Source organism: Thrips palmi, unplaced genomic scaffold (assembly GCF_012932325.1).
Source record: "Thrips palmi isolate BJ-2018 unplaced genomic scaffold, TpBJ-2018v1 HiC_scaffold_19, whole genome shotgun sequence".
NCBI lineage: Eukaryota > Metazoa > Arthropoda > Insecta > Thysanoptera > Thripidae > Thrips > Thrips palmi.
In genome coordinates, this window is record NW_023144628.1 from 10,241,355 (window position 1) to 10,258,802 (window position 17,448).

Sequence of the window (17,448 nt, forward strand, 5' to 3'; positions counted from 1 at the left end):
CACCCTATTTTGGGTATCTATTGTAATGCTCATTGGACATAGTTTGAGAGGCAAAGAACAAGACAAATTTGCCACAAAGGCTAGTATTTATTACAACATATGCACATTTTTATGTGGCTGAAAGTTACACCTTTAGAGAGCATGTGATTATTAAATCAATAATTGTAAAGTTCTGAAGAAAAAAACAACAAAAACAGCAGTAAACACAAATAAAAGATCCTTCAAATACAAAATTGCCTAATATTGCACACAATACTCTTCACCCTTTTTTTTTCCAACTAACCTCACAAGCAGTTTAACTTGTGAACCAACTTAAAACTAGATGAAATCCAATACAAGACAATTAGTTTAGCAAATACACTAATAATAAGAAGTCTTATAACTTTCCAACAAAAGACAAATAGAATTATGACAGGTTTTGACTAAAACAAGAAGACTAGATAGTTTTGCCATACACATACATACAGCAATTATGAATGTGGGACAGAGAGTACAAATAATTGACAGACTCAGCTCATCCATCAAAGTACAAACCGAACTGCAATTGTAGGATATATTGATAAAATTACACTCCACACGGAAGCAACCATTGTAAAGTGATGTAAACGAAACAAGTGATCCAGCAAGAGATAGGTTTTTGAACACACTGCAAATTACTCAAAAACAAAAACACATGAAGGGAGCAGGTGATAAGCTTGATTGGTTGAATTTAATTTTGACTAACATTCAAATAATTTTATCTCTGCCATTCTCATTAGAAAGCACCTAATGAGTCTGATTGGAACTGTCACATTGAGGCTTGCGCATTCTAACTGCATTAAGCCCTGCCTGAGTGCCTGCAGGTCTGCAGGACCACCAACGGAGGATCGAGGCAATACTTGAAGGGAGTAGATTTATATACCACTTACTTTGATAAGCATTGTTCAAAAGAAAAGATGAGAATGGAACAATAACAAGCATACTTAGCATAAAATCAGTCTAACATATAAAGATGCTTTATCACAGCATTCCACATTATCATCTTTTCTAATGATATATGAGGAGGCAACCAAAAATTGGAGTGACATTTTTTAAGATGCAGGCATGTAAAAGAAACAAGGGATTCATTATTCAAAACAAACTGACTAAAGGCTTTTCAGTGGGGCAAACATGATTTTCAATTGAGTGCGACTTCTTGATCTTATCAATGCACAGCTTGCAAGACCAAACACACAGAAGATAAAATACATAAAATGTAAAGAAAATACACAATTATTATGTAATGCACTCCCAGTAATCCACACTGGTACTGTACTTACAGTATTAAGATCAAATCATAACGTAGGAAAGAAATTTAAGGTTGAACCACTCTTAAGAGAACCAGGTAGTTCTTAACATGGAAAGAATATGAATGAGAGAAACTTGGAGGCTTGAACTTTTAAGATAAGTTTAATACTGAACTCGGATCAAACATATGCAAGAACTTTTGAAATGCTAATGGTGATATCCATGACAAGCTACTTTTCAAAGGATGCTTGCAAATACAATAAGGCCTCCTCTGACAGGATTTAATGTCCACAAGCAAAACATTAATAAAAAAATATGTATGTTCTGAATATTTCAATAACTTTTTTTTACAAGAGATCAAAGCTTATAGCATTGATGTCACTTACCAATATATTTCACTATGCCTAGTCACTCTTGTACAATGCATGAGGTGCACCACCATAGTCGTGTTCATGGTGATTATATGAGCTATACAAGAGAGCACCAGAACATCCAGAGGAACCCGCTGATTCTGACGACATGTCAGAGATGAGTCTGCAATTTGGAATCAAATGGTAAAGAGAAAGAATAGGATAGAAAAGACTGAGTAAAAAGAAAGAACAACATATAATTTAAGTCACTTTAAAGATACAGACGTGTAATTGTGCACAAAACACACACACACACACACACGCACCCTGTGGACAGTAGCATCATGCGACCATTGAACAATATGCATGCAATCCAGAAAGCAGGTGACACAGTGCAGAAACACAATAAAGAATAGAACTACTGTGGTAGAAATTCTTGAATTTTAATCATGAATACCAATACCATGAAATACACTGCTCTGCATCTCCCTCAAGTACAGTAAAGGAGAAACAAGGATCCCATAGACTGATGTTTCCTGAAGCGTTATCAGCTCAGCAGGAAACAGCAACAACCACTCTACTAAATGCTCTTCTGTAATCAATTTGATAAAATGCACTAGTGATTCCGATTCATTATGCTCATGTGTCATGATTGATGAGTGTTACTTGGTAAATGATATTTTGTCTGCAAGATGAAATGTGTGAGGAGTTGGATAGGATGTGAAGTTTGTTATGGGTACAGTGGTGAATTATACTTCGAACTGAACGGTTGCATGTGTATCTATTTAATTCAATAATTGCAATCCATGAACATTGTAAAATAACATAACAAATGTTTATAACATTTCAAAGCCTTAATAACATTGACCTTAACAATAAAAAGGAACAGAGCTAGGTTCAGTCATCTTTAAATGCTACATTTGGTTAAAATGTCCATAAATACATAGTTGCCTTTTTATAAATGAATAGTTATGTACATAAAAAGACACTGAAATATGACTAATGCACAACAATTTTTTACGTCCTGATATGCAGTTTTAACATGATACAGATCACAATAAACTGAGACTGTGATGTCATTGCAGAAGTCCATTTCAAGCATAATAATACACATACTCAGCACTATTTTACATCCCATTTTGATGCATCTCTCTTGCCATAAAACAAATTAACTCATGCACCCCTCTGCCAAACAAGGTAAAACAGAAGAAATTCACTGTAAAGTTACATTCGCCTCAAGGCAAAATGAAAATTATTATAATGATAATGATGATGAACAGGTGTTCTTTACATATAAATTCACTCATATTTACCCAGAAAAATTAATATATCCTGTTCCATGCTACGATTTATTGCCAGAAACTGTTACAACAGAAAAAGGACTCAAAAATTAAAGTCAACTTCTTACTTGTAGAAGCTACCTTGTGCTTTAAAAAAAGCTAACATAGGTACATCCTATTCGATAACAGGAACATTTCTTTGAGGATGCTTGAATCATATCTTTTTTCTGTAGAACCACTCCCTACCCACAACCCCAATTCAAAAAAATAAAATAAAAGAAAGTGAGAACTTCTTTGCAAAAGGCCATTGGAAGCTAGTGGATATATACAGTATAAATATAAGTACACAAGACATCACATCATAATTCAACACCAAATAAATATTTATATATGTTTATATGAGAGAAAAGAAAAAACATTCATATTTGGAGTTATCTGATCACATTGATCACATTTCTAAACTACAAACAATAAAGCGAGATGCTTAATTCATCAACCCTCACACCTTACACGTCTTTCCATGACAACTTAGATTTTCAAACGTACGATGGCTGCGACTCAACCATCTGCAGACAGAGTCTGCTAGTACTTGCAGTTTAAAAAAAAAAATCTCAAGAATCATACAAAATTTGAATTTGGCATGAAAGAAAGGCATGAGGAGAGACATAAGGAAAACGTGTGTGTATGTGTGAAAGAGATTCAAAATCGATGCATACATGACAGCAGCGGGCAATCACTTAAGAGTTACTTGGCAGTACACTAAAGCATAGTAAAATTTCATTAGGCAACATAGCTCTTTGGAAGGTACCAATGTATAAACAACACAACCAACTTAACATTCCTTCCCCCATAGCAAAATGGTGGAACTCGCTTACAAGGTGCAACGGAACTAACGAAATCCCCGATACAACGCAATGATTTCTGGATTGCCGGGTCCCGTGGCAAACTTCAGCACATAAATTCGACCCGGTAATAACGTACCGGTAGTCTCCATAACAACAAAGGAACTTCGCGGTCCTGGGCTAGTACATTGTAAGCAGGTTGCACTGTAATGCTGAACACATCATAATTTGAACAATAATTCCAATGTTAAAACCGTAGTTCAGAGAAAAACAGGTTTCCTGAAACTCTGATTTACATGCAAATAGAAATGTTAATATGTTCATACTTTACAGGAAAATTTGTACAGAATCTTGCGTTGACTAACATCAAGTTAAAAAAGTGAATACAGGAAAAAGTTTGAACATTAGGTAGCAGGAGGGAACGTTAATAGGCATGGGCTGCACACAAAGGAATAACAGGAATATGAGCAGCTGCTCATCAGATGGTGCATCCCTTCCAATCAGCCTAAACAAACATGTAATGGTAATGAATATAATCTCAAGAAACGGACTAAACACCAACCTTATGTAATAATAAGCGGATTTACAATGCATTAACAGAATGTTCTAGATACTTCATATTGAAATATTTCTGAACTTAGTATCTTCTCCAAACCTTGAATCTCCTCTGCAATAAGTTGGATAGATCTGGTATAACTATTATAAGATATTAATAGAGAAACTGCTATAACTAAGTGAACACCACATTAAACGTCTGTACATAGTAAACGCTGAACAAAGTTCCACAAAATATAATGAAAGCAGAAAGAGATATACTCAGAAGCACTCAACAGAAAAGCTCAGATTATACTGAAGATTTTGTCACACAGTCAAGACAGCATTGCATGAATTACTAATAAACAGGGATTACAGCTGTCAGGAAAGAACGTGTCATTGTAGATAAATACAATCAAGCAAAGCTGCATGTGACAAGACTGCTCTCTTGCTCATACACAACAAATGTGACAGACATTAAGAAAACAGGCCAAAAGCATCCAGAAGGTTAAAATGCTTCTGGCCCTTGAAGTCTTGACTTTTTCGTCAGCTAAAAAACAAAACACTAACAAGATAACAGAAAAGTTGGTAAACCTTTGAATGGATCTTCAATTATTCCATCAAGTGAAAATTTGAGAAAGTCATAAACATGTGCTATTGATGAAGACCAGGCTAATTCCTATGATTGAAAAACAATTAAAATGGTTGATATGGATGCTGAGCATTTAAATTAGAGCAAATGATTTCTCTTCTCTGGATGAACACTTTTAAACAATTTATTTATCAGGATCCACTTAGCTGTTATTTGCCACTGGTTTGTTATTGTTGGGTGTGTACACACCAGCCCCATTTACAGGCAATCCATCATCAAAAACATGTAGATGAGAGTTTGAGTTTCTGAGTACATCAGGGACAGGAAATGGAGCTATGAGCACAAATCTCACCAAGAGATTTTAACTATTCCATGTTCTACAATAGTAAAATTTCATTTGACAACCCTGTTCATCTCTAGTATATCATTGCCCAAAAGCACAAGAGCATAAAAAGTCAAATCAATGATAGCAAGCAAAAATAACATGAGCAGTTTAAAATAGCAACGATTAACAAAACAATCATCTAAATAACGAGTTACATCCCACCCAATGATGAAAACTAAGAAAAATTAAAACACAATTTAAAAAAAAAAGATCTAATTGGACCAATACAATGAATGTAATACAGCCTCAGAGTAAAATAATTCTATACCTTTAACTAACATAAAATATATTTAATTAGAAGAGCACCGCCACACATTGTTTGAACAAATATAGAAGTTACAAACAAACTTGAGGGCGGTGTTATTGCAGTGTTGTTAATGATGAAAGTTGATTTATGAAATAACAACAAAGTTCATCACAGCCTTTGACACTGCCCTTTCCAAAAAAAATGGCATGTCTCCTACAACAGCTTACATAATGGAGCCTAAAGGAATGTTTCAACTACAGACAAATAAAAATCAATAGTTTGCTCAGACATAAAATACTTGATAAAGATAGAGCCAAATTGTGGCAGCTCAAACAAAACATGTTCTAAACAGAACCAGAAGCATTGGAAATAAACAGTTCCAATCCAACTTTAGATCAAGGCGAAAAGACAGATGGCTTACCGTTTTCAATTGAACTACAAAGTAAAAATAAACTACTATCATGGAACTTCACAGGCAAGCAAACTTTGTAATACTGATTTGAAGGTGAAAGCTATTGTTAGTATGACTATGGACAGTCATGTGCATGTAATACTTATTTGTTGACAGATTGTCTAATTATCATGAACATTATTTGAAAATAGGATCACAAAAAAATAATAACTAATTGAACATCCATCTTTCTTTGTCTCCAACAAACATAAGGAAAAGGTTCAGTGAAAAGATGCATAGAACTGACAGGACCTGAGTAAAAAATTTTCTTCACTCTCCGGTTTGTGTTCCAAAGTGAATTTTGATCTTCCAATTGACTACTACTACTACATGTACCCTATTTTTATTACTCTTTTTTATTGTCAGCAGAAAACAGCTTTTTATTAATTGCTTAAACTATGACTCAATAAAATTGAAATAATAGAGTGCAAACTCCATACAGGACACGCTTGCAATGAAAAAGCTTGTATGGATGAAACAATTGTTTCAAAATATGACTAAGACCTAGTCAAGAAATAGTTTTACTCAGGGTATTTACCAAAATCAGTGCATTTGGGCAGTTTTCAGTTCACACATCGTGTCAAGGCAAGATATGGCTAGAAAGAGCATGGTGATAAAATGCTGAAGTCTGATACTAGGAGAAAGAAAAGCAACAAATTTGGCACAAAATGCAAAAGGAAAAAAAGCCTTACCAGAGACAGATTAAAACATAATATTTTAAAAGACTTCACAAAATATCAGGGCGTACTTATAAATTTAGCAGGGATTTCACTTTTGGCCCAGAAAATAGTTTAGTGCAAAGAAGATAATAATTGGGTACAAGGGTCAAACAAATTCCTTTAAGCTGTGCAATAAAGCATTGCAAAACAATTGAAATAAAAAGGTTATTGAGACCTCTGTGCAAGAAGTATGTAAATAGGTGTCAAAGATCGCAAGGTCAAAACTGTTCTTGGGAACAGCTATATGGAACATTTTGAAAACAAATGAGAAAAAATGGTAAAGCAAAACTGCAGTGACCATATCTAGACACTTGTTGAGGAAGAACAGAAACCTGCCAAGCAATGTATGTGCTCATCCATGCCTCCTGAAGTCATTACTAAAATTAAGCTAATACATGTACACTGAAAATTAAAATCATAAAAAGGTAGAAGCAGTTCTTGCAGCCTGTCAATAAATTAAAATATCAACACACATGACCTTCCAAGAAGGACAGTTTTCCACAAGACATAAAATGGCAGTTTTCAACCTAAGAGCTAGCTCACTGATACCAGATGTGCCACATAATTTTGCCTGCTATGCCTACATTACTCTTGCATTCACAGAATCTCACCATAATAGCAAATTTATATACTACAAATGGTATTAGACAATAGCCAAGAAAGGCAGTGGTATTTTTTTCTTCTTTGGAAATCATGTAAAATGAGAGCATGATTACAAAATGAAGTGAAACACTGAACCAACAGGAGAGTGTTATGTTTTCTGTGATACATAACTTACACAGTGAGCCTAGTCAACATCAAAATGAGAACAGTTCTTACAAAACAAGTCGTAACTTATAAATGCTGCGAACCAGCGTCAGAATTATTGCTGAAGAATCTTTTTTTGTGGTTGATAAATGAAATGAACTTCAGCGCTGCTTTCCTCCTTGAGAAGCAACCTGGGGAGAAAGACAAAGGAGATAGAGCGCAGAAGAGACTAATGACAGCAAAGTACAAAATAGCAAAAGGATTTGGAAGCTGACATGTCACTTGGGAAAGAACAATTGAACAATTGCATCAATAATGAAAAACCAGGAAATAAGATGCTGCTTGCCTTCTTACACTGCATTCTCATATCAAAGAAAACATGCAGTGATGTGTGAAGCAAAATAGAAAAAAAATTAGAAGAGACCAGTTGCGAAGGGTGTCAGAGACTGTGAAATAAGGCAAGAAATATGAGTCTAGAAGTGAACAGCAGTGTGTGGTCTCAATCAAATTTGAACACTTTTACTCATAACACGAAAAGAAGGCATGCTTGGTATAGCAATCTCAACCAGGGTTTGAAGAAAAGCGACCCCAAAGCAAGATCAAAAGCAGGTCAATGGACAGGTCAGCTCGGGTCACAACCGCGGTTGCAATAAATGGCACCCCACATTGTTATTTGCTGCTTTAAGTAGAATCAATCCCAATAAAATTCATGAAACAAAATTTATTTCAACCCTTCATTCATGTGTTGTGAGTTGCTTGAAAGGTGGATGAATGGTTATAAGTGGAGTGCTTGAAGGTGAAAAATATAATTGAGACTGTAACCTCTTGATTAGTTACTACATATGTATTAAGCCCAACACACATATGAAAAATATGTTAAAATCAAACAATTTTCAACATGAGGGAATGCAGAATATTGAAACAGTTATTAGACTATGTAAAATGCCTTTTGGAATGAAGAAGGGACACAGGAACAATAGATTTAACACAGAATATGTTTTTCATGCTATGTGAAAAGTGACCTCAATGATAAACAAAACATATGTCCATATTACTCACCACTTCAATCTCTGCTTGGCCAGCTAGTCGTTCTTGGGCAGCTGCAACAGCGGCTGCTCTAGCAGCAGCTCTTTCACGTCCATGTGAACTCCGAACAGGAGTAGTGGGACAACCTGATGAAGGGAGAAGAAAGAAAATACAGTACTGTACAGATGGACTAATAACAAGTACCTTGTAACACCAAATAAACCTTACCAATATCGCCACTGCTGGATGACTCGGTAAAACTAGGAGTACCCTCAGTCCATGTCGGGGTTGAACCCTCAACGGAAGCAGGAGGAGTCCAAGTCAGGTGGCCTCGGGCACCACTTGACCCAAATCCAGAAGTTGAACTTCCAGATTCCACACTAAGAGTTGACTTGTTGTCAGGACGAGATTCCAGTCTTATTTCTGAAATACTGGACACCCAAGAGGTAATTACTTTTTTTGGGAGAACAAATCAGAAAAATAGAGCTCTGAGCCCAAAAAAAGATGAAGGCCATCTAATATTACAAGAGGTGTGTGTAGTAGAGCTAATTTGTAACTCACCTCACTGCTTCTTCTCGGTATGCATGGCGTGCATGGACCCCGCTGACCCTGTGGCGTAAGGGTGTGTTGGTGCTGCTGTTGGTGTCCATCACGTAGTCGCCTCGGATGGCGTCTTCGAACGCCGGGGGAGGAGTAGAGCAGGGAGGGAAACTCAAGCCACCTACGGGAAAAGCAATGGAGCAGTTGCAGGACGCTCAAAATCTTATTTCACTAGACAGAGACGAGAGCTGCCAGTAAGAGATTCAGCTTTGATAAAAGTAGAAAAATAACTAAATTGGGGGGATGATGGGGGAGGGGACAGTTTTACTATCGAAAGAATGGCCATTTTATAATTGCCAATTACTTCAATATTTTCACTGAAATAAACTGGTGCAATTTTACAGTCTTCAATTCATCAAAGCATAAACAACACATAAAGGGTGTGAGAGGTGAACACAAAGCATACAGAATGTATAAAAACTACGGCGCTATAAAAAAAAATTTAAAATTAAATAAGAAAGCTTTAACCATACATAAACATACATAACATCCATTCAAAAAATAGAGTGAAATAAACAACAAAAATATAACAGCAAATCAAGCAATACATAAAATAAAAACTAAGATAAAATAGATACAACCAGCATGTCCAGCATAATCCTTCCCAAGAAAAAAAAATTGATATACACAGCCTCTGATTATCTTTCCACAAGAAACGTCCCATTGTTATACTGTATGAAGAGACCCTGAATCCCTTAAAAAAATAAATAGCATCTTATTTACATTTGTGTAACATCCTTCTTACATGCAAAACAGTAGTGCAAGCCGCTTCTCATGTTTAAAAGGCTTATTCTAACAAAACTGCATCAATAACTACATTGATTAAATGCTATCTACATAAAAGTACACAAGTTAATGAAAACTACACACAGAAATCTAACATGCAAAAACTTAAGTGTTAGGAACTTCACTTGGTTCTATAATGAGACGGATGAAATGCAACAGTTATCATCATGTGGTAATTTATCCGAACAAACTTTGGTCTGATCATCATGAATAATGCAGCTGTTCTGAGATTTGGCTGAATCAATTGAGTCAACTAAAACACAATTATTGTTAGACAACAAAGGCACCTCATGGTTACCTTCTTGAAAATGCAAAGGTGTTTCCTTATCTGTACAAATCTCTTCAGAAAGAGGTGTGTTAACTTCAATCACAGTGTACTGGGTACCATGAGATTTTTCTGTTTCCTTTATGGCATGTTCCTTCTCCACAGATAAAACAGATAAATCAAGTGTCTTGATGTTAGCGTTATCCTGCATGTGTGCAGTTTCAAAAGCTTTACTGGCTAATGATCCTCCCTCAATACTAGCAAAAGGCATGGGGGCTTTTCTTTTAGTCAGTTTAGTCCCTTTTAAGGAAGGAAAATTCATTTTTCCAAGAGAAACAGGAGCAGACGGAAAAGAAGAAATTTCTTCAAAAGATCTTTTGGTAGTGTCTGCAGACGAAGGGAAACTTCTTGACTGCATATGCTGTAACTTGAGTTGACTTGAACATGAAACAGACTGCCTAGGACCGAAAGAAGTTTTGACATTGCATATTTTTTCCCAAGTTCGTTTTTTGAAGGCCAGCACATGATCTGTTAAGGTTTTCAAACCTCTTCTCCTTGTATCCAACACAAATCTACGCTTCAAATTGTTAATATATGATCGATTTTCTACAACAGGCTGACTATGTGTGCGATTGGTGGCACAGGAAGTATGAGCTACAGGTGGAAAAGATAATGCTGTTTCAGAACGGGCCCATACACCACAATTACTTTCTGCAGGCAAAACAACCAAATCTGGCTCACGTGCAACATTTTTCTTCACTAAACAAACGCGATAATCCTTAGACGACGGCAAAGACTCGCCAACGGTCGTGCACTGGCGGTGCGGGTAATCAAAGCCTACTGAACAGGAAGAACCAACAACTTCTACAGCCAAAAAGTGAGAACTATGCCCTGAGGACTCTGAGGAGGCCCAGGATAAGGACGGTGAGGGTGGAGTGGGGGAGTGGAGTACGACTGAGACATTGACATTGCCGGCATTGCCGGCATTGCCGTTCCCGATGGAGCTTGAGCCTTCACCTCTTGAGCCGGCGTCTCCTTGGTTGCCCAGGGCTTTGTTGGGGGCCCGGGGGGAGCCCCTAGGTGGCACTGGTGGCGGGGCGCCTCTCTGCCCGGGCGGGGGACGCTGCCTGCCCTGTCCTGGTCCCTGGCCCTTGCCCTTGAGCACGGCAGGGTAGGAGGGCGGCGCGCCGTGGGGCCCGTGGGGCCCCTTCGGGCCAGTGTGCATGCCACTGGGCAAGGTGGGGGCCTTCTTGTCCGCCGTGCTGGTGGAGGCGGCAGCAGCGGGCTGGGCATCGGGGCTCGCTGCACCCGCAAGCAACAGCACAGCAGCAGCAGAGGAGGTAAGGAAGCACAGCATAACATTGTTAGAACAAAGTTGTCACCAAACCGCTCAAATAAAAGACCCATAGTTTTTGCTTCAGGCAAGAGGGTCAGGCTTTAGATTATTGATACAAGACATAACACAGCGTTAGTTGCCAAAATAAACATAATACAAACAGAGAGATAGATTCATAGACGAGTGGTTTTTTTAAATTTTAAATCACAGTCAACATATGAAGCAATGCTCACTTTTCAGCAAATATTCACGTAACATAACTAATTTGCACACATGAGAGACAACTTACCGGGTTTACTAGGAGAAGCAGCTGACTGAGAGCCTTCAGTGGCAGCAATAACAAAACCACAAATGAAACATCAATTACATAACATTCTCAGTTGTTTTCTCAAACATTTCTTTAAATTATTACTACTCCCAGCAAGAAGCAAACACACATCCACGTACACAAATCACTTATCTGGACAATTGAGTTTCTAAAACTAGACACTTCACCCAACTAACATTGAGTATATAGATAACAAGAATTATCAAGCTAGAACCTTGAAGAGAACTAATACCAAAAGAAGGTATTCAGAGGCTTAATTGTACACTTCAGGTTCGTATTTCTTTTGAAAAGAAAGTGACAACCACACCAAGGATCAGATGACCACTTTTTTTTGGCTCCCCTTACACCAATAATATTTAATCTTACCTGGCATATCCATTTCAGATTCCAATGCGCGCATGGGTCGTGATAAACTCTTGCGCTTTGAAGGTGAATGCTTTAGAGCTGCAACCAAAATAAAGAAACGGCAAAGTTATTAGAATGTGATCCTCGAGCAGAGACGAAAAAAGGGAGCATAATTTTTATGTTGTGAAAAGGAAAAATGTCAGTTAAACTAGAATAATCAATAAAACAGCAAAAACCAATAATAAGGTCATAGTTGCATGGATGTACTTTAAAGAAGTGGATAGATGGGCCCATTACAAACTGACAATGAAAATATAAATAGTATCATAAGGAAGCCCCATGATATTAATGTAAATATATGCGCAAAACTTTGACTTTGGACCATTAACCAACAGTCTCAAATCAGTAATTGGTTTTTAAGTTATCGTAAATGGAGAAAAGAAGCAGTAAAACTGTTAAAACACAATTATATGGAAAACAACAAAAAAATGAAAAAAATTATAACGCACAACCTTCTAATTTACAAGGGATACATAAAAGTGTGTTTACTACTTGCAACTATGAAAACAAACCAAAAGGGGTGGTTCTGTCTACAAGGGCAAATGTGATTTAGTAGAGTTGATGATCTACACATTCACACAGGGAAGCAGAAAACTAGTGACTAGCAAAAATACAAAACAGGTGCATTATGAAACTGAAGAAAAATCTGCATGGCAAACAGCAACAGTCATTACAGCCTTCACTGTTAACAGGTTAAATAAAACAATTCATTGCAGAATAAAACTACAGATCCAGTTTTAACACTGCACAAACAGAAAATGATTAAAAATACGGAAGACATATCTAGTATGAAAACACACAAACCAAAATCAAATAGCTAAAGCATATGAATCCAGCATTTTAAGATATTTGTTGTGGAAGCTTTAGAAGACATGAAACTAGATTGTCTATACTGTGAGAGCATCTACCGACCAAACCACCCACAGTCTGATGCCCACAACCATGCACACTAAAGAAATTGTTACTGAGTTGAAGTAAGCATGTGACATCCTGCAGAAACAAACTCTGTCACACACACTACAATATAACTTATTCTCACAACAAACATCTTAACCAAAAAATACAGAATGACAGATTACCAAGAACAGAGCAATACGGTACCTATATAGCTCGTGACGAGAGTTCGGAATTTGCGATGATTGCCTTTAATTTCAGGCAGGTCCACTAAGGCAGGGCAGGGCAGGGAACAAACACACATACAGATACAAACAAATGTGCAATAGAACACAAAGTTATCTGTACAGTAAGTAGCAAAATGAGCCAGATCTTAAAATCTTCAAAACCTTGATTATGTTAAAATCAACCATTTTTTGTGACTTTTAGAATTTAGTTGGACCATTAAGCTTTAAAGATTTGTAAACTTATTATTTAAATAAACATTTGAAGGAATTTTATCAAAACATTTTCATTACATGGCTCATTTTGTTAAGTCAGCACAACTGATTAAGAGGAAGAAGATAAGATTGGTAAAGAGAACATCAATCTTCCCTACTCCAAACTGCAGTACACCAAAAAGTAAAAGGCAAATAACTGATTTATAAGAACTTAAGGATAGTTGGAGAGAAATTCCATAGGTCCAATAAATTTACTTCCAATGACAAATCTGAAGAAGACCAAATGTGGTGATTACTAATAGGAAGATGAATATCAAAACATGTAGTGAAAGAAATTCTTCATTGACTTTCCACACTACCTTTTAAATAACATCTACCCATCAGCAAAAACCCGCTCACCCAGAAGCAACAGCTGCTTCAGTCATGCAAAGAGTTTCCCAAAGTACCATATACTTTCACACCTGTTGCAGCATCAGTACTTCGTGACAAGAAGAACTTCAAATATTACAACATTAATTCCTAAACTGGACAAATGTGTCCACTAATAATAATATTAGTACTATATATTATTATTATAAATAATATAAATATAGGAGGTAAGTGTGACTTAGAAAGTAGTTCTTCTTCAACGAAGTATAGATGTTACAGGGAAAAAGGAATTTCATCAAAAACTTACGTGAGGGTATTTTCTTAAAAACTGTTTTGGACATGAAGCTCAGGAACCGTTCAGCATAAAAACTCGGACGATGAACTGATACTGTATCCTGGACAATTAGAAGAAAAAAAAAGACATTATAAATATTTAATTTTATTGCAGAGTGAAAATTAAGATGATCATTCTACTTACCCCATCTGTGAGAATTGACTTAAAGGTGTGTTCTAACTTTTTCTTCAGTCGGTAACTTTGAAGAATATCTATAATACCAATAAACAACAGGAGTCTTTCCCCAGCTGCATTGCGGGCAGGGATGCCCCCAGGTCTACAAAATGACAGAAATTCACAGAAAAGGAACAGTAACAAAAAGGAAAAAGTTCAGGCACACTGCAAAACTTACGGCACATCTTCCTCTTCATCAATAGGTTCACTTTCTGCCTGGATACTCTCCATGGCAGTGGAGTGGGCCACCAGCCTCTGTCGGTTGATGGAGCGGGATCTATTTAGAGCAGTTCCTGCCCCAGAGCTACACCCAGCAGCACCACCATCATCAGATCCATTGCCACCTGAGCCACCAGCAGCAGCACCATCTCCCACATCATCCTGCCTAGAGTTGCTATTCATTTGTGATCTCTTTTCCTAAAAAACAACAACAAAAAATTCCATATTACAAAATTAACTTGAAAAGTTCAAACAGAAAGGCATTACCGGTACTATTAACAAAATGCTTCAGGAAATGATAATTACCGCCTTTTCACGTGCAGCTTGATCCAAGTTATGAATTCCTAAGAGTAGAGAATAATCCATAATTTTAAAACTCTCTAAGACCCGGCAATCCCTTTGAATTGTTTTAACCAAGGCATTATATGTATCAGCTTCAAGGAATATGCCTTCTGGATGAAGTTCCATCCAATCTAAATCTTTGTAAGTGGGAGACTTTTTTTGTCGTTCTGACTTGTTGGCCTAGATAGACATTACAAAATTAATACCACAATAAAGTCTGAGAAGAAATAACATATTTACATTTCACTCTTTCTCTACCTTTCTTTTGTAGGTTGACCCTTTCAAATCATATTTCTCATGAAGTTTTACTCCAGATGGCAGGAGGTTGTTCATAGCTATCAAGCGAACATTTTTTGCATTGCACTAGAGGAAAATCAACAACAGAATATTTGGCATGAAATAGCTTGAAAAAGACAAATTAAAGAATACAACAACTTTAAAGACAGGAGACTCACTTGATAACAATACAATCCAAAAAACTTTGGCAAGAGTGTCCTTGGATTTTGGTTCAAATTCTTGAAAAGATGAGAAAAATTAAAAAAGGTACGCATTACAACAGAATGATAAAGGGAAAGGTACAATACATGAAGGGAACGTACCATATAGTACCCAGGGAGCAGCTTTTGAAGGAATTCACCCTCCTTATGCTGAACCGTTTTGATGATGAACTCATCATCTTCAGTCAAATAAAATATACTACCACTGGCACCAGGATTTGATAATTCCCGTAATGGCGCACTGCACATTGAAATCTGAAAATGAGAGTCAATTGGTGCTTAAGATAACAGGGCATCTTCAGACAACCCTCATACAAAATGTACCAACAGCTGCAATACTCACCAAATAATCATCAGGTTGAATGCCAAACAGATCACGGAAATGTCGAAAAGCAATAGGTGCATATGTTTTGAAAACAAAATCAATATAGTGATGTGCAGGTGTGAGGTTAGAACCAGTAGGTGGAAAGTTGGTTGTTTCGACAGTCATGAAATCCTGCATTAGCAGGTCACGTTCTGGTTTGGATGCCAATCCTCCAACAGCATGCTGAATACCCAGTTGGATGGATCCCATAATTTGAGTGGTTTGAATCTACAAAACGAGAAAGAAATATAGTAAGTAGAGAGTTAACTGATAGTGACAATAAAATTTCTGGTAATAAACATGAATTACAAACCTTTTTATATGTGATTTCTCCCCCAAGGCCAACTCGTCTGTGACCAATTTTCTTCTCCTTTTCAGATTTGTGCCTTGATATAGAAGTTGGAGTCTTGGGACCACTTGAGCCATTCTGACCAGATGCTGTTGATATCTAAAATTAACCAAAAAAAGAAAAAATTACAATAAAATAAAAGGAAAATTAGACATGAGACAAAATATAGAATATTTGCAGATAAAATGAAGAAATAAAACACCACGCAAAACTTACGTCCAGTGGAGGTAGTGCATGTTTTCCATCTGCAACATATACATGGGAGAGTATACAACAGGAGCTAAGTACCAGACAGCTAAACTCAAAACAACTCTCATTAACAATAATAATATCATTTGCTATGAAAGGAGTAGTGGCTTAATTGTTAGACCTAGCAAACTTTACCTAATACAATGTTTCCATAAAAACAATAAAAGCAACAGGACAGAACGCCTAGTATTATAAGTGAAGTAAAATTTTACCTTAGTCACATGAAAAAATAAAACCGAAAGAAATGTCAAAGTCCATTATAAACCTGTTCCTGTTATTTGGGTTTGAAGGACAGGAATGAGCTGACAGTGACACTCCCATCTAAGCCTCTCAGGGTAACTGGTAAAGCAGCCCACTTTTGAATCTACAGAGTTTCGGTCAGTGCACGTTAATACCAATCAGCAGTCCCGAGCAAAAGAATTCGTAAATAGTGACAAAATAGGGGCTACAAGCAGGAGGTTGGGTCTTAACCTCTCCTTGTCACCGAGGCCTTTCAATCGTATCGTAACTTTAGCAGAAAATTGGTTAACCGCGGAAAACCAACTAGATGTTTACCTTCGCTCTCACTCTCATCCTCTTGATCCCTACTGTCGTCGTCGGAGATTCGCATGTTACGAGTTTTGGCAAAAGTACTTTCTGCTAGTTCTATCACATCGACGCCGTCGTGGGTAGCCATGTTGATCAATTTCTGTAGAATGTAAATACCCTATTCCTTTCACAGAAGAATCGCACATGACTTAAAGACGCGGAAAGTCCATTATGTTAAAAATGCATTGGCAAAGATTCCACAAACACGCGATTATTGGTTTAATTTAAAACTTAAATAGGGGTACTAGGAACTGGATCACTACTCATCACAGCACCATGGATCCCGACCCGATAACTTCATCCTGATCAAGGATGCTAGAGGCCAGGAAACCTACGCAATCGTACAGTCACACAAATGCATATTTTGCTGTGCACGTAGCGTCTGTTCGTGGGCCTTTCCACCTAGTATCTTTGGAAAATGAAACAAAATTGGAAGTTAAGAGTGAATCACGAAGAAAAAAGGAAGAGAC

The 17,448-nt window shown here is 37.0% G+C and overlaps 1 protein-coding gene across 9 annotated transcripts; it reads right to left on the minus strand.

Annotated features, from left to right (window-relative positions):
• Positions 1 to 67: 67 nt before the first annotated feature.
• On the minus strand, positions 68 to 17,294 carry LOC117646484 (phosphatidylinositol 4-phosphate 5-kinase type-1 alpha-like). 9 transcript variants are annotated; one of them, XM_034387455.1, is made up of 19 exons: positions 16,946 to 17,294; positions 16,358 to 16,386; positions 16,106 to 16,240; positions 15,772 to 16,020; positions 15,531 to 15,683; positions 15,387 to 15,446; positions 15,190 to 15,294; positions 14,896 to 15,111; positions 14,549 to 14,787; positions 14,341 to 14,473; positions 14,170 to 14,257; positions 13,261 to 13,323; positions 12,121 to 12,198; positions 11,716 to 11,748; positions 11,108 to 11,392; positions 9,001 to 9,160; positions 8,668 to 8,870; positions 8,473 to 8,585; positions 68 to 1,800 (listed from the first exon to the last, which is right to left on the minus strand). In XM_034387455.1, exons 1-19 carry the CDS (start codon positions 17,064 to 17,066, stop codon positions 1,789 to 1,791), a joined length of 2,475 nt encoding a protein of 824 aa, XP_034243346.1. In that variant the 5' UTR covers positions 17,067 to 17,294; the 3' UTR covers positions 68 to 1,788. The 9 variants fall into 9 exon arrangements, with proteins under 9 accessions (XP_034243346.1, XP_034243345.1, XP_034243348.1 ...); XM_034387454.1 differs by lacking the exon at positions 68 to 1,800 and adding an exon at positions 2,379 to 7,604; XM_034387457.1 differs by lacking the exons at positions 68 to 1,800; positions 13,261 to 13,323 and adding an exon at positions 2,379 to 7,604.
• Positions 17,295 to 17,448: the final 154 nt, after the last annotated feature.